Source organism: Mauremys reevesii, linkage group 7 (genome assembly GCF_016161935.1).
Source record: "Mauremys reevesii isolate NIE-2019 linkage group 7, ASM1616193v1, whole genome shotgun sequence".
Classification (NCBI taxonomy): Eukaryota; Metazoa; Chordata; order Testudines; family Geoemydidae; genus Mauremys; species Mauremys reevesii.
Genome location: NC_052629.1, coordinates 69,470,175 through 69,494,549, shown reverse-complemented (window position 1 = coordinate 69,494,549; position 24,375 = coordinate 69,470,175). Strand labels below are relative to the sequence as shown.

Here is a 24,375-nt window from a genome sequence, read left to right as displayed (position 1 = left end):
AGGAATGCCAAAGAACATAAGGAACAGACTTCCCTCAGAATTGGAAGAGACTGGGATGAGACAGGACCTGGTGTGGGCTCTCCAAGGCTGGGAAACCATCTAGGAGGACCTTGGATGAGGCCTGGAGAGAGGCAGGGTACAGTAGGTGATTGTGGGCACGGGGGCTGGGGAAGGGAATGCAGATGGAGCACTAGCTTCTGTCTCGAGGCCTGTAGCTGGAGATTCTGGGGGAGGAAGCCAGCCCTCTTCCTCCCTTGTATCAATAGTGGGGAAGATCGGGACAGGTTCGGGGAGAAATGGCTATTGAACTAGCCTCAGGACGGAAACTGGTGCCAGCCCTGCATCGACGGGTGAAGGCAGTGGTCTGAAGGCCCAGGACGTGTTCTGAGTTTGAACTCCTGTTTGCCCTGAATAGGATGACTTGTGGCTTGCCTGGAGGGCTGAACCACATCAAAGGGCCTAGCTACAGGAGCACAAAGGAGCTAAGGTATCCCATCGCTGCCAAGTAAGAACCTCTTACATTGAGGTATTGAGGTTTGAAATTCTGTCTCTAGTGGTGTCTACACTAGAGACTTTCTTAAAAATGTCTCACTGTAGCAACCACTCTGGGAGCATGAGCATGGAGCATGTCAGTGGTGTGTTTACCTGTTACACTCGTACCCTGCGTGACAGAAGCTAAAGTGCCAATGACATGGCCTGTGCTAGAGCTCCTACCATAGCCACAAGCTGTGGCGTTTCAGTGGTGAGAGCAGTGATAGGAAATTTAAGGAAAGTCTACTGGAGATACTGCCTCTGTGCCTAGTTTTTCCACCTGTGAAATGTTACCTCACAGGGATCAATGAAATGTTTGCAGAGGGCTTTGCACTTGGACAGCATGTTTAATCTGAGACTCTCAAAGTATTTATTAACCAGCTGTGGGTAACCACCTATCTCACCTATAAGATAAAAATTATCTTCTCCCAATCCAGATATACATTTGTATGTGTGTATGTGTGTGTGGTTTCCGAACTCCTCCACAACCTCACCGTTATGCTGTGCTTTTCTGCTAACTAGTCTGCTCTGTGTTACTGTTCTTCTCTCTTCGTCCTGGAGGCGAGTACAGCAGAGGTCAGGGCCTTGCTTTTCCAGCTGTAATTTTGCCAAAGTTCCTTGTCACTTCTAGGATTTTACCAAGTTTCTGGCAAATACAGATGAGTTTGCCCAGTTAGATCTGAACTCAGTGTCCAAGTGGAGGTGCTGGTCCACATGTAGGCTTTCACACTCATCCTTGGAATATTGACACTAAATTTGTCTGCTCTTAAATCATGCTATCTCAGCTGGGAAAGAAGCACTGTATGGAGAAAAATGTGTCCAAAGATCACCCATAAGGGCACAAACTTAGCGAATTAATTACTCAGCCTGTCGGGCTGGTTAATGCTAAGTCCTGTGAACCGTATTAATATCCAGATGCTGAAGTACTCTGGACAAGTTGCAGACTCTTTCAGTCAGCTCACATGCCTAAATTCTAAGTACTAAGAAACCACAGCTGTCAGTTCCATGCAGATAAAATCAGTGAAGTCAGGAGGAAATGGATGACAGACCGGATGTATGTTCTGTGCGTAACAATATTCAGTATATTAAAATAACTCAATGCTTCCCATTGGCTTATATTTCTAGTAAACAGTTAGCATAGCAGGTGGCCAGATCAAGTTTTTCTCGGGTTTTTAACTGGGGGCTACAGATGCACACTGAAATCACACAGCCCAGCTGGCTGTGAAACTGAGGGGGAGGGCTTGCCTGGGATGGGAGAGACACTGCATGGAGTTGCTCTCTGAGACAGTCAGCTACTAGCACTGCCTGGATGTCCATCCTTCAAAAGGAAATGCAGTGGGGTTTGTAGGACCATAGTTCCTTGCCTGACTGCTGTTCTCATGGGTACTTCAGAAGCAGTCAGCCCTGGTTTGGGGGTAGTTTATTTGAAGGGGAGCAGAAAGGGTCCTTCCCTACCAAGACAGAGATTAATGTTTCACCGATGAATACAATAATTACTGACAGAGGAAGCTCAATTCAGGTATTACCTTACTGATCAAGGGATCAGACCCTCTCAGTTGTGGTCTCTCTTATCTGGATGTTTTCACTTATACCCATTTTGCAAATATAGATGATGGCATAGAGAGGATTGGGTCACTCTTCAGGTGCCTGGATGGTGTAATGAGGCCAACTCTGCCTGTCCCTTTGGGTCTTTGTGCTGCCAGGAATAGTAAAGTGGACTGTGCTCTGGTGCATTCATGTTCAGGTATCGGTGACGGGGGAACTCAGTCTCTCAATATAGCCCCCTCAGTGTTGCCCAGTTGCTTGGAGGGGAAGTTAGTAAGGCAAGGGTCAGGGTTTTCTGAATGAAAGAGCAGTTGAATAATTCATATCCAAAGTTCCCCCAGCTGGCTGCTCCATCAGAAGTTAATCCAGTAACTGATTAACAGGGCTCACTGTTTTCACTCTACCTAATAGCTCTGTTTCCATAGCCTCCAGTCAGGTGACAGGACTAGGACTATGAGGAAATGCCCTACAAGATCAAACCATTCAGAAGCTTTAATAAATCCCAAATATATTGTCAGATGGCTCTCCTTGACCACTATTTACATAGAATCATAGGGCTGGAAGGGACCTCGCAAGGTCATCCAGTCCCCTGCACTCATGGCCGGATTAAGTATTAGCTAGACCATTCCTGACAGGTGTTTGTCTAACCTGCTCTTAAAAATTTCCAAGGACGAAGATTCCACAACCTCCCTTGGCAATTTATATCAGCACTTAACCACCCAGAGAATTAGGAAGTTTTTCCTAATGTCCAATCTAAACCTCCCTTCCTGCAATTTAAGCCCACTGTGCTTTTTGTCCTACCCTCAGAGGTTAAGAAGAACAATTTTTCTCCCTCCTTCTTGCAACAACCTTTTATGTACTTGAAAACTTTTATGTCTCCCCCACTCCCCCATCACAGTCTTCACTTTTCCAGACTAAACAAACCCATTTTTTTCAATCTTCCCTCATAGTTCATGTTTTCTAGACCAGGGACTGTCAACCGTTTTCTTTCTGAGGCCTCCCCACAACATGCTATAAAAACTCCACGGCCCACTTGTGCCATAACAACTGTTTTTCTGCATATAAAAGCCAGGACCAATGTTAGGGGGTAGCAAGCAGGACAACTGCCTGGGGCCCCATGCCACAGGGGACCCCATGAAGCTAAGTCAGTTTCAGCCTGGGGTGTCAGGGCTCGGGGCCCCAGGCTTCAACCCCATGTAGTGGGGCTTCGACTTTCTGCCCTGGGCCCCAGCAAGTCTAATGCCAGCCCTGCTTGATGGACCCCCTGGAACCTCCTTGCGGCCCCCCAGGGGGCCCTGGACCCTGCGAACCACTGTTCTAGACCTTTCGTCACACTGTTCTAGACCTTTCGTCATTTTTGTTGCTCTTCTCTGGATTTTCTTCAGTTTGTCCACATCTTTCCTGAAATGTGGTGCCCAGAACTGGACACAATACTCCAGATTGAGGCCTAATTAGTGCAGAGTAGAGAGGAAGAATTATTTCTTGTGTCTTGCTTACAACACTCCTGCTAATACATCCCAGAGTGATGTTTACTTTTTTCCCCAACATTGTTACACTGTTGACTCATATTTAGCTTGTGATCTACTATGACCCCCAGATCCCTTTCTGCAGTGCTCCTTCCTAGGCAGTCATTTCCCATTTTGCAGGTATGCAACTGAGTGTCCTTTCTAAGTGGAGTACTTCGCATTTGTCCTTATTGAATTTCATCCTATTTACTTGAGACCATTTCTCCAGTTTATCTTGATCATTTTGAATTTTAATTCTATCCTCCAAAGCACTTGTAGCCCCTCCCAGTTTTGTAGCTATGATCATACAATTCAATAAACTAGAGAGGCCTGAATTGTTGTTTCTTTTATGGACACTGTGCTGATAGTCCACATTTTATTGTACTCATCTAGGTCTTTGAAATCCTATCTAATCTCATCTCAGCCAATCTTCCTGGTGCTGAGGTAATCTGTGTGGGCTTGTGGTTCTTGGGGATTGCCCTTAGTACCTTAAAGACAGGTGCTGCACCTTCTAGTTCTCACAGCTGCTAACAAAAAGATGCAGAGTTCCTTCAGCTCTGCCCGAACCCCCGCAACTACAATGGTACAGTGAAACCCCGCTATAACGCGATGTTTGGGGTCCAAAAACTTCCATCGCGCTAAATGCGGGGTCGCGGTATAGCGGGGTTTGTCAGTGGTCCCCAAGGCGGTGCATTGATGTGTGCCGCCTAGTGCCCCTAGTGCCTAGTGCCCAGCAGGGGAGAGGAGCCGCGGCTCCCCGCCTGCCGGGGACAGAGAACTCCGGGGCTGCATACGCTGGTGCTCTCTGTCCCCAGCAGGCGGGGAGCCGCAGCTCCTCTTGAAGCCTCTTGAAACTCAACATTAACAGGTCACCGGGACCCGATGGCATTCACCCAAGAGTTCTGAAAGAACTCAAATGTGAAGTTGCGGAACTATTAACTAAGGTTTGTAACCTGTCCTTTAAATCGGCTTCGGTACCCAATGACTGGAAGTTAGCTAATGTAAAGCCAATATTTAAAAAGGGCTCTAGAGGTGATCCCAGCAATTACAGACCGGTAAGTCTAACGTCGGTACCGGGCAAATTAGTCGAAACAATAATTAAGAATAAAATTGTCAGACACATAGAAAAACATAAACTGTTGAGCAATAGTCAACATGGTTTCTGTAAAGGGAAATCGTGTCTTACTAATCTATTAGAGTTCTCTGAAGGGGTCAACAAACATGTGGACAGGGGGATCAAGTGGACATAGTGTGGTCTCCTCACCTCAAAAAAGATATTCTAGCACTAGAAAAGGTTCAGAAAAGGGCAACCAAAATGATTAGGGGTTTGGAGAGGGTCCCATACGAGGAAAGATTAAAGAGGCTAGGTCTCTTCAGCTTGGAAAAGAGGAGACTAAGCGGGGATATGATAGAGGTATGTAAAATCATGAGTGATGTTGAGAAAGTGGATAAGGAAAAGTTATTTACTTATTCCCATAATACAAGAACTAGGGGTCACCAAATGAAATTAATAGGCAGCAGGTTTAAAACAAAAAAAAGGGAGTTCTTCTTCATGCAGTGCACAGTCAACTTGTGCAACTCCTTACCTGAGGAGGTTGTGAAGGCTAGGACTATAACAGTGTTTAAAAGAGAACTGGATAAATTCATGGTGGTGAAGTCCATAAATGGCTATTAGCCAGGAAGGGTAAAGAATGGTGTCCCTAGCCTCTGTTCGTCAGAGGATGGAGATGGATGGCAGGAGAGAGATCATTTGATCATACCTGTTAGGTTCACTCCCTCTGGGGCACCTGGCATTGGCCACTGTCGGTAGACAGATACTGGGCTAGATGGACCTTTGGTCTGACCCGGTACAGCCGTTCTTGTGTTCTTATGAAGCGGGACAGAGAACTCCGGGGCTGCGGGGGCTGGTGCTCTCTGTCCCTGGCAGGCGGGGAGCCCCGGCTCCTCTTGAAGCGGGAGAGAAGCCGCGGCCTCGTGCCTGCTGGGGACAGAGAGCACTGGTGCCCGCAGCCTTGGAGTTCTCTGTCCCTGGCAGGTGCGGGGCTGCAGCTTCTCTCCCCTGCCATGGTGTTGGGGACCGTTGGTACAGTACTGTACTGTATTATACCTTAAAGGGGAGCCAACCTGTGATCGCGTTATATGCAATTTCGCTTTATGGCGGGGCACGTTATTGCGAGGTTTGACTGTAGTTTTAGTCCTGTTTTTGTAACTGTGAACTCAGTTCACAGGGGAGTCCTCTGTGTTTTAAATCTTTTTATTACCCTGTAAAGTTACCTTCCATCCTAATTTTGCAGGTGTGATTCTTTTACTTTTTTCTTTATAATAAAGTTCTTCTTTTAAGAACCTGATTGATTTTAGTGTTCTAAAGATAAAGGGTCTGGTCTGTACTCACATTGCTAAGGGAATTAGTTGGTATATTATTCTCAAGCCTCCCCAGGAAAGGGAGTGAAGGAGCTTGGGGGGATATTTTGGGGGGATAGGGATTCCAAGTGACCATCCCCTGAATTTTTGTGTAAATCACTTGTTGGTGTCAGCAAGGACAAGGAAAGGAATTTGTACCTTGGGGAAGTTTTTAACCTAAGTTGGCAGAATATAAGCTTAGGGGTCTCCACACCGGTCCCCACATCTGTAGCCCAGAGTTCAGAGTTGGGGGGGAACCCTAACAGAGACTGATTGGGTTGGAGTAGAAAGAGTGGATCCAATAGTCTGATATAACTCTCTGTGGTGAGCAATACAAGTAGGCCCTCAAAAGCAGGCTCATCATTGGCGCTAAGGGGGATCAATTATCCTTTAATAGCTTTGGGAGAGGAGTGTGGACTGTTAGAATCAGCCCAGCTGATGACCAAATTCCTGTAATTGATGTTTACTATAGTTTCATTTTCATATGAATGGGGCTGTTGAATAAGCATATTCAGTGCCACTACAGCAGGTCTGTGGAGCTGTATGTCTCTGTGGCCAAATGCAAACCAACCCCAGACGTCCCGTTACAGGAATAAATGAGGAAACTTGGTTGATTCCCCTTTTTTTAACTAGATCTCCTTTTCTGAGTTCTTGTTTAAGAATTTCAGCAGGTTCTCCTTTAGAATACTTTGAGGTTTATGTGTTTCTCCATGCATCCATGTATTATTGGTGCATGAGAATGGCCTAACAGGATTCTGTCTGCTTTGTTTAGACTCTGGCTGCGATTCTGTGACTGATACAGAGGCAGAAGACGAGAAAACCCCAGTTTATTCCAGGAAACTTGCAATGAGTCAGCAGCACGGGACATCCGAGAGCACCCTGGGAGACCTGGTGGTGCAGCCTGACCGCATACACTGTGGGGTACAGTATGTCCATTTCCTCTAGAGTTCTTGACATGGGATTGTACTGTGCACTAGTGGCTTGTGCTCTGCATTGCCATGCTGGAGACCCAAGCTCTGTTCTTTTCCTTCAGCCCCACCCCCAGAGTCTCCATCTCCTGAGATTCCTTCCCGCAGCCCAGGAGCAATACCGTGACACTCAGTGTCCTACGGTTGTCCTGGCTGCACTGTAACTCCTCCGATGAAGACTTAAACAGGGTTGCCACCCAACCTGAAGGTTGTGGAAGAGGCTCAGGCTTTTATGAGCTTATTCAAGTTGGTGGGATATAATAAGTTGTGGTGGACTATATAGGTTCTGGGGTTAACACACCATTTTGTAAGGGTCCCAAGGCACTTCCTGCAAATTTTCTGGATCAGTTTCCTGTCTCTTCTGAAAGACAGCATCTCTGTCAGCACAGCTCATCTCCCCCGCCTCTCCCCCCAAATGGAGAGTACTGTACATATGCCCCAGCAAACTCTGTCACAAGAGCACCACCTAATGGAGCATCAACTTCACTTCCCTCCGTATCTGGGGGTATATGTTCTGGTCTGACCCAGCCTGATACTGCTCAGTTTGAGATCTGATGTCCATACAACTTAAGGTACTGACTGTTACAGGAGACTTGAAAAACCCAACAGCTAAGCAGCACTGCAGTGTTGCAATGTGACCACCAGTTTACGTTATTTCCTTTTCGTGCATTGTGGAAAAGGCGCCAGCTTAGCCTTTTAGTGCAATGAAACAAGGGCAGCAACTCGATATGTTTCCATACTTGTCATGGTGTGGCCAACTCCAAGGCTTTTATAGTTTCTCCATATTTGGAGTCTGTTTTAAAGCCCCAGCTCCTGGAGTCATGTGACCATGGGACACTCAGCTTTTATTTAGCGTTTCTAGGCTTCATGGTTGCAGAGAAGCTTGAAAACATGAGCCATAAAAGCATAGATTACTAGGCAACTGAGAATCCAAAATCCATTTAACAAGAATTTTTAAGCCATTCATAATATTTTTGCAACCGACCTTTGATTTTTGGATGCTAGAGGTTGGCGGTATTGTTGTCACCTCATCTAAAATGGCTTTACCATACTGGGCATTTCTGGCTCAGATGCACAGTAGCAAAATATGCTCCCATGTTCAGAGAGGGACGGAGAGGGTGGTGGGTCTGAAACATACTCTTAGGTCTTTGCTTCCAGATCTGCGGGTGCTGAGAGTGACAGAGGTGAAACTCGCAACTCCTGTGGCTGGGACAAGGGTTTGTTTAACTGTAGCAGCCATGACCCCTACTGGTCACTATGTGTAACTGAATTTGAGCTTCTAATGGAGTTCTAAGCTTTACCTACCTGTAGCACAAGGCTGTGTGTGGTGGCATCTGAACACGCTGGAACATAGGAGAACGAATGCTGCTGTTGAACTGAAGTGATGCCCTGTGTGGCAGAAGCATTCCTTAGTGGGACGGAACGGGGGCGGGAATAGATTCAAAGGAAATAGCTGATTGTGTTTTGTGAAACATCCTCGCCTGTGACTGAGGCCTAAGATCTTTGTGTGCTCTCCTCGGTATGACTGACCGTGGAGACAACCTCACCACAGAGAGCAAAGTTAACTGGGAAGTCGGCTGAGCACTGGGCAGCCTCAAGATCTTGTGGGGCTGAGCATCTTGAAAAAAGAAACCTGGGGTACGTTTGGAACTTCCTGGACATCTGTAAGTGCCACATCCATGGGAACGATGCTGCTACCACCCCTGTGCATTTACTGGACAATCCATCATCTCAGGGCATTTCCAGGTTACATCATAGCCTCATGTGTTACCAGCACTATACGTGCTATAAAGCTTTATCCATTTCTAGTGCCTTCCACGTGATGATAACAGGCCTTCATGAATTAAGCCTCACAACGACGTGTACTGTAGGTAACTCACTTCTGCCTTTGTTTCCTCATGTTTAAAATGAGGATAAGTGCATTGTCCGAGGTGTCACTGGCAATGGCTAGGAATCTCGAACTCATGGCATGATACAATCATAGATGATCTAAGACTGAGGGGGAAATCAGAAGCTGAGGTAGGCTTTCTCTGTCGTCTTTGGTACCTAGAAATGGCTGAATTCTCTGCTTTTAATAGGCTCTATCCGAATGGCATGGTAGAGAGATCCTGGTCTACTGCATAAGAGACTGTGAGCATGAAAAGACCTACAGGATACTGGTAGATTACAATCACTGTAGTAGATGACCTGCTAGTGTAACAAAACACTTAAGTGATTACATTTAAGGTACTGGTGATCTTTAAAGCCTTGGCTATGTGAGAAAAGAGTAACACTATCTTTACTTTATAGCATATAAAATGTTAGATGCCCATACCCTGTGTTGGCAGACTAAGATTGGCTGGGAGTTTTATTAGTCCCTAGGATAATATTCTCCAGGGCTGGCAGTAAGATCCCTCACCTGAGAGTCTGGGCCAGGAATTCACTCCCCTTCACAGTTCAGCAGAGCTGAAGCTGAGTGAGAGTTACAGCATAATGTAAGAGAGAGTGATTTTTGGTTTAACTTCCCCTCTCAGAGTTCATAGTTCTGTGGCACTGAAATACTTTGGATTACAAATAGAGCTTTCGCTGGACAGGTGCTGTACAAATAGATACAAGAAGTAACCAATAATCTGAGGAAGTCATAATACGCCTTTTGGGGCTGAAAAGTAAATGTATATTTGCTCCAATTTGCTTTCTTTGATCCTCTCCTGAGCATGAGCAATAACATCATGATGGCTGTGCTGTTTGGAGTAATAGCGGGAAAAACTCAGTTTCAGGGTAAGAAGCTATGAAGCTGAAACTGCACAAGCAAGTAGCAGAGATCCCAGCCCTGTCCACAAACTCCATCTGCAAAACTCCTCTGTTTGCTCTAGTGTATGCTCATAACAAGAGATCTTGCTGCTTATACCTGGAGCGGAGGATGCTGTTGACAGAATTATAATCTGTGCAAGGCTATGATGGAATTGAGAAGCATCACATTCATGAGCAGCAAAACTAGGCATTCTGGGTACTGCCTCATCTGTGCAACACAAAGGAATTACATATAACTTAGATTGCAGAAGCAGCTGGGATTGGGTCCCTGTTGTGCCAGGTGCTGCTCCAACACGCAAAATATAGCCCCTTCCCCCGAGAGTTAACCAGTTTCTGATGTCTACGCTACAGACCTTACAGCTGCACAGTGGTACCAGTGCGGGAGAGAGCTCTCCTGCCAGCATAATTAAACTACCCCCAATGAGCGGTGGCGGTAGCTATGTCAGTGGGAAAGTGTCTCCCGCAGACATAGCACTGTCCTCATCCCTTTTTTTGTCGGTGAAACTTTGCTCAGTCAGGGGTGTGTGGTTTTTCATACCTCTGAACGACAGAAGTTTTACTGACAAAAGTGCTAGTGTAGACAAAGCCTTAGAAGTTGTGGATTATAGATCGCGATGTAGACATGGTCCAATATTTGTTTTAGGGCTTGTCCTTCACATGCTCTTGAGCCTAAGGGAGCCATTTATGATGCCAATGAAACCGATCTAGTGTGCTCATGAGATTTCATTTCCTGGCTAGTGGGTGCCACAAGCACTGATTTCATATTTTCACCATATAAATGGCGCCCTGGGGCATTAAAACCTGTCACCTACACACAGATGCAAGCACCAGGATGTCTGGCAGTTTTACAGCCTGCCCCAATCCACTGTCTTCAGCTTTATTCAGCCATCCACAGAACCCAGATACAGAGCCCTGTGTGTGATACTGAAACCTGACAGGGACGAAGTTTCTAAGCAATCGCTTGTAGTGGGTTACTTTTTCCAAGTGGAGTTTAGAAGCCCTGAAAAGGTGTCCCCACTGCTCTGAGCTGAATTCAGCAGAGGGGAGAGCAGCGCGGGGGTTGCAATGAAGAACTGCTCTAGGATATTGTGAACCTACATGTTGTGATGCCTTTACTCCTAGGTGCAGACAACACTTTATATTATCATGAAATGTAAACTGGATTGTCAAGTGAGAACAGAAGTTGAATTCTTTCCAGAGAATGCTCAATCTGTGCGTGTGCCAGCCAAGATGGAAAATGAATACACTGTCTCTGTACAGGCTCCTGGTAGGTAGAACTTCTCCCTCTGGGAATTAAACTGTTGCAGATGGGAACAATCTAGAGGTTGGAACACAAAAAGCTAGAGGCAGGGAAATCACAAACTTCTACTTCCTCCCAGGTCTGCGTCTGAGGCCTGGGCTACACTAGCAGGGGGGTTCGAACTAAGATATGCAACTTCAGCTACACAAATAGCGTAGCTGAAGTCGAAATATCTTAGTTAGACTTACCTGGCCGTCCTCATGGCAGCGAGTCGATTGCCGTGGCTCCCCCATCGACTCTGCTCACTCCTCCTGCCGAGGTGGAGTACGGGCGTCGATTAGCGGATCGATTTATCGCGTCCAGACGAGACACGATAAATCGATCCTCAATACATCGAACACTACCCGCCGATCCGGCAGGTAGCATAGACGTACCCTTAGTGTGGGATTGTCCCCTGTGCGTTTGTGTCTCCAATCAGTAAGGTCAGGATTGTAATGCTTGCCCTCCTCATTGGGCGTTTTGAAGAACAGTTATCACTTGTGAAGCATTTGGAAGCTGAATGAACCCATAGAAGTGCAAAATATTATCACCGTCACCAGGGCATCAGAAAAAGATTGATGCCAGAAATGGCCTTCTTTGTACGGAATGGCTTCAAAGGACACAGCTGGGTAGTATAGGCACAAAATATAACTACTAGGAAAGTTTGACATTTAAGCAGTTTTGTCTCTGCTATGTTCAACTCTTCTTCCCCTGTGTCTTCTCCACTTTCTTATTGTCAGTCTCTATCTTTTATTCCCTGTTCCTTAACTTTGTGCAGACTCAGTTTACCAAGTTACCTAATCTGTGTCCTTATCTAGTCCAAACCACTAGTTTATCATATGTAAATCACAATAACTAACCTCAAATAATGCATTCGTGCTTATCCTGCTAAAACTTACTTTTTTCTGTCTGGTTTCCAACACATCTATTCTCTGCTTTCAACCCCATTGACTCCATCCAGTCATTCTTGTCTTACAGTAGTTGTTTATTCTTCTTACTGGTATGATTTTGTGGCTCTGGGTTTTTATACATTTAGCTTGTCTTGCTGGGAGGGAGAGGGTGTGCACCGGATTTTCTCCAAAGCTACCAGCTCCCTCTTCTTCACCTTCCTGTCTGCATAGGCCAATAATTTTACTGATAAGATATGCAAACCACTTTTCTTATCAGCACAATCTGAACTGCTGCATCCCCCAAAACACATACAAAAAGCAAACAGACCTTTCTATTTCCTAACAGTAATATATACAATCATTATTTAATATATATTTGTGGTACATAATTCATTACACAAGTCTCTAACAAACTGATTAGTGTAGCTTGCTCTTTAATTCATGCAAACCCATTTATTCGCTCTGGGTTTGTAAAACAACCAGACTGAAAATTACGAACCTAAACTTAGATTTTTGGCCCAAAGTTTAGCAGTGGGGTTTCCGAGGTGTCTTATAAATTTGTGGTAGCTTCCCTATAGTGCTAGTTAATCCACATTCATTTAGATTTCTTGAGTCAAGTGGCTCTGTTGCTTCATTTGAGAAAAAGTCATAATTAGAACTGGGCAACATTTTTCATCTGAAAGTTTTTTCAGCACAAAATGCAAATTCATGTTGACCAAAACATTTTGTGAATTCATGTCAAAGTCATGAATGGTTTTGGTTGAAAAATAAAAATCTTAATTTTCCCCCCCGAAAAAGTCAAAACAAAATGTTTTGATTGTTCAATTTGAAATGATTTTTCATTAAGAAAGTTCCTTCAATTTTATTTTAAAAAAAAATAAAAAAACCTCAAATGAAACAACTTTTTTTCCCAACTTTTTGGTTTTCTGAAAAATGTTAGTTTTGACTAGAAACAAAATCTTTTTTTCCTGGAACAGACAGCAAATCAAAAAATCATTATTTGCACATAATGTCATAATGTGACAGTCTGAGGAATAGAGGGCCAAACCATTACACCTCTTCAGCCTCCCAGAAGTCAGTGGTAGAATGAGGAGAACTTGGCCCAGCAAACGGTTAAGGTAGTGTGTCTAAAACAAGACTGTTAATGTAAATACTAAGGCTGTCAAGCGATTAAAAAAATTAATCACGATTAATCACGCGATTAATCCCACTGTTAAATAACAATAGAATACTATTTAAATATTTTGGGATGTTTTCTACATTTTCAAAAATATTGATTTCAATTACAACACAATACAAAATGTACAGTGCTCGCTTTATAGTTATTTTTATTACAAATATTTGCACTGTAAAAACCAAAAGAAATAGTATTTTTCAGTTCACCTAATACGAGTACTGTAGTGCAATCTCTTTATCATGAAAGTTGAACTTACAAATGTAGAATTATGTACAAAAAAACTGCATTCAAAAATAAAACAATGTAAAATTTTAGATCCTGGAAGTCCACTTCTTGTGAAGCCAATCGCTCAGACAAACAAGTTCATTTACATTTCCAGGAGATAATGCTGACCGTTTCTTGTTCACAATGTCACCTGAAAGCGAGAACAGGTGTTCTCATGGCACTGTTGTAGCTGGCATTGCAAGATATTTACATGCCAAATATGCTAAAGATTCCTATGTCCCTTCATGCTTCAACCACCATTCCAGAGGACATGCGTCCATGCCGATGATGAGTTCTGCTCGATAACAATCCAAAGCAGTGCACACCATTCATTTTCATCATCTGAGTCAGATGCCACAAGCAGAAGGTTGATTTTCTTTTTTGGTGTTTCGGGTTCTGTAGTTTCCGCATTGGAATGTTTCTGTTTTAAGACTTCTGAAAGCATGCTCCCCACCTTGTCCCCTCAGATTTTGGAAGGCACTTCAGATTCTTAAACCTTTGGTCAAGTGCTGTAGCTATCTTTAGAAATCTCACATTGGTACCTTCTTTGTGTTTCGTGAAATCTGCAGTGAAAGTGTTCTTAAAATGAACAACATGTGCTGGGTCATCATCCAAGATGGCTACGACAAGAAATATATGGCGGAATGTGGGTAAAACAGAGCAGGGGAAAATCAATTCTCCGCCAAGGAGTTCAGTCACAAATTTAATTAATGCATCGTTTTTTTAACGAGCGTCATCATCATGGATGCATGTCCTCTGGAATGGTGGCCAAAGCATAAAGGAGCATACAAATGTTTAGCATATCTTGCACATAAATACCTTGCAATGCCAGCTACGAAAGTGCCATGCAAATGCCTGTTCTCACTTTCTGGTGACATTGTAAATAAAAAGAGGTCAGCATTATCTCCTTTAAATGTAAACAAACTTGTTTGTCTTAGCGATTGGCTGACCAAGAAGTAGGACTGAGTGGACTTGTAGGCTCTGAAGTTTTATATTGTTTTGTTTTTGAGTGCAGTTATGTAACAAAAAAACCCTACACTTGTAAGTTGCACTTAAAAAGATTGCACTACAGTACTTGAATGAGGTGAACTGAAAATTACTATTTATTTTGTTTATCATGTTTACAGTGCAAATATTTGTAATAAAAAATAATATACACTTTGATTTCAATTACAGTACAGAATACAATATGTATGAAAATGTGGGAAAAAACATCCAAAATATTTAACACATTTCAATTGGTATTCTATTGTTTAACAATGTGATTAAAACTGTGATAGCTCAGTGGTTTAAGCATTGGCCTGCTAAATCCAGGGTTGTGAGTTCAATCCTTGAGGGGGCCACTTAGGGATCTGGGGCAAAATCAGTACTTGGTCCTGCCTAGTGAAGGCAGGGGGCTGGACTCAATGACCTTTCAGGGTCCCTTCCAGCTCTGTGAGATAGATAGGAATTAAAGATTATGTCATGTGATGAAATCTCCAGGAATACATCCAACCAAAATTGGCAACCCTACTGACACATGCCAGATTCACCCACAATTGAAAAGCTTATGCTGGTGGAGTGGAGTGAAACCCCTCCTAATGTCAGTGCTGCTTCTGGGTGCTCACGCTCATTGCCTGTTTTTACTGGGGATTGTTTTCCTTTCCTTTGAAAGACTTAACATCTGGAGCAGCATCTCTGCGGATATATTCAGGTGACTTGATGTTGGGGGAAGCGAATATCAGCTATTACAGTGACATGGAAGAGATCGGCAACTTGTTGGCCAATGCAGCTAATCCAGTGGAGTTCATGTGCCAGGTAATGACAATGGACAAAAGGCAACTTTTGAAATCAGCTCTTTCTGGGGCAGGAGGTGAGCAAAAAAGATATCCAAAGCGCTCGGAAGGAAAGAGCTTGCTGGAAGGATAGAAATGTAATCTCATTGTTTTATCGCAGTCAATATTAATTAGGCCTAATGTTTCCCATCTGCAGAAAGCAGAGTGTGCTCTCTCCCTTTGAGGAGCTATGGTAACTCTTAGATCTATTGGCAGCTCAAGGAAAATGCAGTAATTTAACCCCCCTAGTTTAGACTTTGCTAACTTGAGAAACTGGATTTTACAGAACCTGGAATAAGTCTTCAAGAAATAACAAATCATTTGGAAAGCCAAACATAAAAGCCTTGTGCAACATGCGAAACTGACCAGGCTAGTTGAGCATATCACAAAAAGTAAAGTAACTCCTTCATTTTTCACTTCTGTTTCAGGAAATGACTTACCGTAATTTTTGCATTCTAGACTCACTCACTGTGCTTTCCAACCTGCATACTCAGTCACTGAGAATAATAGCAACTAATCATGTAACTAAATATAGTATCATGAATATGCATCGGGAAGCAGTTAAAATTGCACGTACAACCTTAACTTTGGCCCTTCTGGTCTTTGAGTGTTTAGCATTCTCTTCTTTTGACTTAGTTTTTTGTTTTTAACTTACTTTATACATCCAAACTGAACTGAATGTCTGGCCTAAAAATGCCCACAAGATAAATTACTTTTCACTTCTGTTCAGGCCTTTAAAATAGTACCATATAACATAGAAGCTCTGGACAAACTGTTGACTGAGTCATTGAAGAACAACATTCCTGCAAGTGGCTTGCACCTGTTTGGAATCAACCAGCTGGAGGAAGAAGATATGACAACAAGTAAGTCTTTAAAAAATGTCCTTGTTACAACTCTCTGCCTGTAATCAGTGGCTGTAAAATGAGTCGCCTGCAGCACCATGTAAAATGGAACTACAGGGTTTTAACACACAAAGAATGGAGGAAAGAACCATTATCTTGGCAGGCCTGGGGCAGGGTGGACAATAATCTATGGCCAAGATTTTCAAAATCTTGATGTTCAAAATCTTGAAGCATCAAGGGCCTAGTGATGTTGGGCACCCAACATGGGCCATCTTTAAAAGAAAATTGAGCCCCTGCTCTCTGAAAATGAGCTCCCTTTCAAGGTGTTAAACTGGGTGCTGTTGTATTAATTTAGATGGAATAAAGGGGCCCAAAGAGACAAAGGCATTAACATAACCTAGTCACTGTCCAACATTAAACAAGGTTTGGGGTTTGGTATCTAGAGACCTCAGCAATGCAAAAAACAAACAAACAAACAAAGAAACCCATTAAACTATTTATTGAAAGATACAGAAAAGAAGGAAAAACAGTTAATAGCATTTGAAATGTAGGGTATTAAATCCAGTTTTCATTTTAACAACATCCCTTGTTCCCTTTCCTTTAGCTGGAGAGAGTTTTTAGAAGGCCACCCCCTCCCCCTGCATTTGACAGTCTTTAGTTGGTATTTGGTAATAACTGTCCTTGGGGGAGGGGGGGGGAGAAAAGAAATGAGATAAGCTGGACTGGAGCTGTCATTGTTGCTGTACTTGTTAAAGCCGATCCCATTTCTTAGAAGACAAGTTGAGATAAACACAGACACCAGGGGAGAGGAAAGAGCAGCAAAGAGAGCAAATGTAGCTTCTCGCTGATGCTGACTCTCACTTGCAGCCCCACTCTTGGAAAAACACAGGCACAGCACACGGTCTGATCAGCCACAGCGAGACTGGCAAACTTGTTCCAGCACTGGGCTGTCTAGGGCGTAGCTTTTAGCTGCCTTTCTGGTGACAGGCTTACAGCAGTGTTGGCTGACTAAGCTGGACTGTTCTTAGACAAAAGGAAAAAGGAGATAGGAAAGAGAAGAGGTAAGGCAGGGAAGGAAAAGATAGAACATATAAGAACATAAGAAAGGCCGTACCGGGTCAGACCAAAGGTCCATCTAGCCCAGTATCTGTCTACGACGACAGGCAATGCCAGCCCCCCCCCTGAGGGTGAACACCTAAGGCAAAATGATCAATCTCTCTCTCTCTCCCATCTCTCCATCCTCTGATGAACAGGCTAGGGACACCATTCTTACCCATCCTGGCTAATAGCCATTTATGGACTTAGCCACCCATGAATATATTTCCCTTTTAAACATTTCCTAGTATAGTTAGTCCCTCCTCTCCTCAACCTCCTAAGGAGTTCCTTGACTGTGCTGCGCGGCGTGAAGAAGAAAAGAAATTTTATTTTTTTTATTTTTTTTGCTGCCTTTCATTTTTAATTTCTGTTGTATTTGTTGTTGTATTATAATAAAACTTTTAACTTTTATTTTCTTTCATCCATTCATTTTTATTATACTATCATATACCCCCCCCTTTCTCTTCTCTTTTTCTCTTTGTCTTTAGCTAGCCTCTTTTTCTTCTCTCTTTCTCTTCTCTTCTCCTCTAATCATTTTTTTTTTTCTTTGCTCTTTTTTTTTGTTTTTCTAGTGCTAGAATTTCTTTTTGAGAGGAGAGAGGATCTGTGATCAGTACACATCGATGGAGTATACGGCGTATCTATATATATAAATAATATATTCTCAGTCTTATTCTATATCCTATTTTTGATCCCTTTTTAATCCTGTTTCCTGTTTTTTTTTTTTTTGACCGCTCAACATCACATCTTTCAGAACTATCACTCCAACTCATAACTCTTTCCTCTTTTTGTAGCCTAGCTAAGCCCCCCCCAGCCCCCCATATGTAGTTGGGATCACACCAAGGAGCGGGGGGGGAGGGGGGGGGAGACACAGTCTTGCATCCCTGGTGGTGGTTGGCATTCAGATGGAGCTGGTAGGGTGGTGATGGCATCTGGGTCCCTCTCTCTGACCCAGTCTGGTCACGCATCCCTCAAGCTTAGGACAAAAAAGATCCCAGTAGATGTTGGAGGTGGCAGCCATGATGGTGAAACTTGCGCCAGTAGCCAATTTTTCTCCCCAAAGTCTCTTAATGACCCCAAAAGGGAGTGCCGGGTGCAATAGCCCATCCCCTCATTATTTTCTCCCTCAGTTAGGCCTAATATCCAACATACCCATTTTGGTTTAGTCATTTTTGGTCCTCAGTCCCTCTTGTTCACCAGTCATGTTCTTAACACAGTCCTTGAATTGTATCAGGAGGCCTTTATGTTTGGACTAATTCAATCTTCTGTCTCCTTTTTGTACCTTTTCCCATCAACATTGGTTATTCTAGGTGATTGTGACAGTTTATGCACTTTCACTTCCTTGTTCCCGTTGAGCTCACAATTAGAGTAAATTGGGAGGCCCAGGGCCTGAAATCACTTGTCACTCCTGAAAGTCTTGGCCAACTGTTTTTGTAAAAGTAATGAGTGCAGTGAAGACCACCTTGACCATGTGCCTTAGGACCTGCCTGGGCAGCGCGTACAGTCTCATCAGTGAGACACAGCAATGTCTCTGAAAACAGGCCCAGTTTGGTAGTGGGAGATTTGATTTTAAATGCCTGGATCAGAGCAGCCTTTCCAGGTGCAGTACCTTGTTGTTGTGGTCAGAGTGCTGCCGAATTCCCTGGGATTAGCACATGGCTTTTGGGGATCTTGGCCAGCACCCCAGGACCCCTTTTTGGCAGTATTTTCCCCTATCCCTCTTCTGTATTGCCTGCCTCTGTGTTTAATCTCCTGATCCTCACTTTGCTGACACCTAGCCGGGATTGGCTGAACAGTGCTGCTCCTTGAATATCCAGAAAGAGCCCCAGTAAACCAGGCAGCTCCCTTTTCCCCCATGCCAGATGGAGCCTTCCTCAGCCTCTGTCCTGGGCAGTGCCTGACATGGGCTGTGCACATCTGCTTCACCAGTATTCATGAGCAAAGCATGCTCCTTGGCATGGAACCAGCACATGCACAGGCACTCTGGGAGGCGAGTTTACGAACTTTGCTCAGACTGAAATTAGCCATGTGTTTCTTCACCATGACGTCATGTGTCTTCCACTGTTTAGTGAGAATGCACCTTGTTCGTTGCTAACTCTGCCATCTAGTTTCTTGAGGGTTCACTACCCCGCCCCCAACACCTGATGTGCTCCCCTACCTCATGTTGCTGATGCATTCACCAGAGAACAGCTTTTCCCATTTTCACTCTCTTCTCCCTGCCCTTCCAGCTGCAGCGCCAGTGGTGCCCCAGTGTGCCAGGCAGGTGTGCCTTCCTGCAGCATTTTTCATGAGAGGATCTAAGTGTCTTTGAAGCTGAGATTTTCATGGCTAAGTTGCAGCTTTGAAATGCCTTAAGGGATTTGGATGCCAAACTCCCAGGAAAACCAATGGGAACTGGGCATCCGAATGTCCTAGATAGCTCTGGCTGGCTCAGCTCTACAAGCCAAGCTCCGCTCCATTCTGACATGGTGGAGCTCTTCCAGGGCTATTTAATGTGCTGCTTTTGTGTGCCTCCCCCTTTACTAGCCGCTGCATTCATCACCCACCGGGTGTGTTGATGCCAGAGAGGAGCTTGATTTCTAAAAGCCTTTGTTCTCTCAGATCAGAGGGACGAAGAGCTGCCGACGCTACTTCACTTCGCTGCAAAATATGGTCTGAAGAACCTTACAGCGCTGCTGCTTACTTGCCCAGGAGCCCTGCAAGCCTACAGTGTAGCCAACAAGTATGGGTACTACCCGAACAACATTGCCGAAAACCATGGCTTTAAGGACCTGCGGCAGTTCATTGACGAATACGTGGTAAGAGGGAGCAAGGTGCTGCTGGAGGGCATGCACTTTGTACAGTGAAAGCTGCCCCAGATTGCTGTCCGTCAGGCTGGTAACCTGTCACTGAGGACGGTGCTGCGCACTGGGATGGCAAGCAGTGAAGAAGGGTGGAGGGGAAGTTGGCATACCATGGCTCCTCTCTGCTGTAAGATGGGGCTAGCAGCTGGGTGCAGCATGGGAGACTGGGGAAGATGGGTAGAGGGCTCTCAGAGAGGAGCAGAAGAGATAGAAACAGAGTATGTACTTCTGGTCCCCTTCACTCACAACCCTCGGGACCAGCATGCTGCTACCGATGCGTCCGTGGCATCCGACCCCTGGTGTGAAGCCCCTGAGATAAACCCTAATGCTGCCAAAGCTGCAGCCCCTCCATCCTGTTCTGTCCAGAGAAGTGCCACGGCACTGACTCAGAGTGTGCTGGGACATTGGGGCCCCAGAACTCTCTCTGATTGCCTGCACTTCAAAGTCTTTGCATGGTTGTCACTTCAAAGCAGCAGGAAAAGGAGCTGAGGGGAAGTGCTCTGAAAGTGACAAGCACGTTGCAAGCACAAGGGTGACGCCTTGGGTTTAGATCTCTGTGCAGAAGGTCCTGCACTTGTTAGCTTGGGGGTTACATGGTCAAAAGTGGAGGGACTTAATGAGATGATGGAGGGGGACGTTGGCCCTGCTCAGTAGAGGTGAAGCCCTGTTTTGAAGACTTGGGTGCTGCTTAGGTCTTGTGATGGTTTTCTGCACAAAGGCAAGTGACAGACTAAAATGGACTGTGCAGGCTTCTGATGGGAAGCTACTAGCTAGGTTGTGTGGCTTTGCCCCGAAATCAGTGGGGTTACAAGGCTGTGAATCACCTCTCTTTCATTAAAACCTGTGTACTTCCGGGAGAAGTGCAGGAGGCTGAGAAAATCCAGCTGCCTCCAGCCCTATTCTTTGGTAAATACACCACGAGCGTCACAGGCCTGGCCTGACCTGTGCTAGCTGTTTCTCTCACGCCTGTTGTGGTGAGAGAGCTAGTCAGGCTTGAAATAGCAGCCCCAATGCGCTATCCCCCATGTCCCGTTTACTGTAAGCACAGGTCAGTGGTCTGCGTTAGTGCAGCCACTGGTCGGGGCGAGAGCCAGAGATGCTAACAACTAAAAAGGCACTGTAGCAATAGCTAGAGGAGGCGAGGTGAGACGGCTCCTTCCAGCTGTATGGCAGAGAGCTAGTGGCTGGGCCTGGAGCATAGTCAGTGCTGGGTTTTGGGGAGAGCAGCTTGGGAAGCGTTCTGCCTTACCAGCACAGGCCTTGTAAAGTTAGTGCTGCTCTCTAGCGCAGCAGCTGCACAAAGAATTCCATTGCCCTGAGAAATGAAAGTTGCTGGTATTACACGAGCGATGATCAGCTGTGAGGTTTCCTGTTGGTCTCTCGGAGGAGGTGGGCTGTGCACTTCCAGAACACGTAGCTTCATGTTCTGGTACAGCTGTCAAAAAAAGAGGAAACTAAATCCAGAGTGAAGCAGGGGGTGGCCCTTTCTCACAGTGCTTGGGGTGTAAGGAACTGTTTCTTCGACCCACATCTCCAGCTCAAGGCTCCAACGGCAGCTTCTGTTGAGCCATCACCACCTTAGATATGGGTTTACACTGGAAGGCTCTTTCCATAACAAGTGCATGGCAGACTTATCCTGATATTGGCACTGATTTTCCAGAAGGGGAGACTTGCAGATGCAGTTGTGGGCTCGGAAGATGGATGTGCTGGTGAAAAATACCAGACTGATGTCCCTGGAGACTTACGTCCTCTGCTTGCTTATAGCATGGGCAGCAATTAAATCTCCTAACTCTGGACACGGGATGCAGGCAACTTTTAAAAACATTTTGCACATCACTCAGTAAATCTGAACATGCTAATACACTGCACTTCACACAGCAAGAGCAGCTTTATTTCTCAGATCCTCTCTTTACTGATTCTTTTGCTTATACTCCCTCCTCCAGGAAACTGCTGATATGCTGAAGAGTCACATTAAGGAGGAGCTGATGCAGGGCGAGGAAGATGACTCTGTTTATGAGTCCATGGCTCACCTCTCCACCGACCTGCTGATGAAATGCTCCCTGAATCCTGGCTGTGATGATGAGCTCTATGAATCCATGGCCAACTTTGCCCCTGATGCCACAGATGATCTGTGTATGTATAGACTTTAAGTTGTGTGGAGTGTTGCAGGCCTTGGCTTAACAAAATAAGAGATTTAGTTTGATGAGTGTTTACACATAGCAGTTCCCTGACTGCATTTATAATGTGTTTTGATTGTAACATTTCTGCTCTGTCCACACCAGCAACACTAAAAGATGGTTGGGCTACTGTTGGCTTTGAGATAACAGGCATAAAAAGAAGTAACACTTTCATCATTAGACTGCAGATCTTGCTCTGCATGAAAGGAGTATGTTAAAAAAAGGCACCTCCTGTACGGTAGGGCTGATCTCTTAAGAGGAAGGACAAAGAACTACAATCTGATGTAGAAGCTGAGAAGCCAATGTAGTGACTTGAGGGGAGGCAGGACAAGTTAAAAAGTGTGGGTTGCTACTGTTTAACTGCTTGTGAGAAAATCAGCTGTCAGTGGAGGGGAGGGGAGGGTATTGACACTTAAAACAATTCACTGCCTTAGAGGAGACTTCTCCTACTGAAACACTTCTGCGTATAGACAATATATCTTGGATTGCTCCCCCCTCCCCATATGAATTTGAAGGAAACTATAAAACAAGATCTGTGTTGCTTAGGGTTCATTTGCCACTGCTGTTTGTTCTTCACCTGAATTCATAATCCCGTCTTTGTGATGTCTCATTTGGTTGCTGTGGAGATGGTTATGTTGCTACAAAACCAGGTGGTTAGGATTTCAGGTGGAGAATAAGCAGCAGGAACAATTGAATGCCTCAGCCACAAAGATCCTGTTGTCCCTAGTACTTGAGTGAGGGCTGGGGAGCTGTGGCTAGCGTGTGCTGTTTCAGAAGTAGTCTGCATAGAATTGGTTTCTAGATGTTGGTTTGGATAGTTCTATGGAGACTGGGTGGATCTCTGTGTAAGGTATTTAATATGGGCAGGGCAAAAAACTTGGAGGAAAAACTAGTTGAGTTTAGTGGGTTGAAATGCCGAGACTCTACAGAAATGCAGTAACTTACTCATTCTTTTGATGTAGGGTTTCCTATAACTTACTCTCTGAGACTTTTGAATCGGAATGTAGAATGCAGCTATGCTCTCAAAATGGCCTCATGAGATTCCGTACTGTGTTCTCCGACTTCAGATCAAATGTGCTCAGTTGATGAGTAAAAGTGGGCTGATTGCCAGTCCTGCAAACTTGGGGTCTGACTCGGGCTGCACTTCCTGAACCTCACCAGTGGCAAAGGTTCTGTAGGCCCCAATGTGCTCTCGCGACACATACACAAGGCCAGTGACTTTGGTGGCTTTGCAGAGGTCTGAAAGACTAGAACGAAGTGATTCTCTTGGGGCACAAAAAGTAACTGAATCCAGCTTACACACTGCTGTATGGGCTCTGCAGTGCTGGCGGAAGTAAAGAACAAAAAGTTCTGTCACAAATGGGCATCTTGGCTCTGAATTCGCACAAGGAGCAGATCTGAACAAGAGGGTGACATCTTAAAAACTCTGCAGAACAGAGCTGTTCTTTAAATCTGAGGTTTGGTCTGTCTGCATGGACAAAGAGCCTTTCGCGCTTTCTGTAACAGTGTGTTTGCTCTTGTGTCCAGAGCTGTGCTGTGTTTTCTGTACTCTGCATGGCAATCCCTTTCTACCCCAGGGGCTGGTGGTGGTATAAAGAATAAATCTTTGAAGGCCTTACGGAGTCTTTACCTGGGAAAATTCTTAGGCCTAGATAGTTTTCGCCCCTATGTAACTGTATTGGTGTAGAGACAGATACAGCTCAACTGGTGGGGTAACTTAGTGTTGATGCAGTTATTTCAGCATACAGGTGTTTGACTGGTGTCTGAAATAAGCTATACTGATATCAAGACAAGCCCTTACTGAAAGTGGTGGGAGTATTGCCTGAGTTAGGACTGACTTAATGATTATAGACGTCAAGATTTGGCACCTAGTTAAAGCTCTGTGGAAATGAAAGACTACATAGAAAAGTGAAACATGATGTTTGTTGACACATTTCCTCCAGGTTGGAACTGATTTCTAGTATTTCCAATGGCTTCTCTGAACAAGGGACATATTAAGCTACAACCATATCAGCAACATGCCCACCTGGCAGGATTGGACCACAGTTCGTGCCACACACTTTGAGAAATGACCCGAGAAAGCTTGAAAGCACCAAGTGGTTACCTAGCTTAATGAGAAGCTGTTTGAAATGTAATCAGTTTCAAAGCGTTAAAAATAGCTTCAGGTTACACACTGGTACTGAGTCCCACAGCCAGTCTCTAGTCTTGATCTCTTTAGTCTTTTCAATGCTTTTTTCTCTCTCTGTTGGCCTAGG

The 24,375-nt window shown here is 44.7% G+C and overlaps 1 protein-coding gene across 6 annotated transcripts in view; it reads left to right on the top strand.

The window, feature by feature from the left end:
- PIK3AP1 (phosphoinositide-3-kinase adaptor protein 1) overlaps window positions 1-24,375 on the top strand; it is a 77,243-nt gene that overhangs the window by 28,753 nt on the left and 24,115 nt on the right. For all 6 annotated transcript variants that reach the window (XM_039546203.1, XM_039546204.1, XM_039546205.1 and 3 more), the window contains exons 3-8: window positions 6,754-6,902; window positions 10,862-11,006; window positions 15,004-15,146; window positions 15,894-16,026; window positions 19,702-19,898; window positions 21,887-22,076. In XM_039546203.1, coding sequence (XP_039402137.1) covers window positions 6,754-6,902; window positions 10,862-11,006; window positions 15,004-15,146; window positions 15,894-16,026; window positions 19,702-19,898; window positions 21,887-22,076 — 957 coding nt within the window. The remainder of the gene's footprint in view (window positions 1-6,753; window positions 6,903-10,861; window positions 11,007-15,003; window positions 15,147-15,893; window positions 16,027-19,701; window positions 19,899-21,886; window positions 22,077-24,375) is intronic.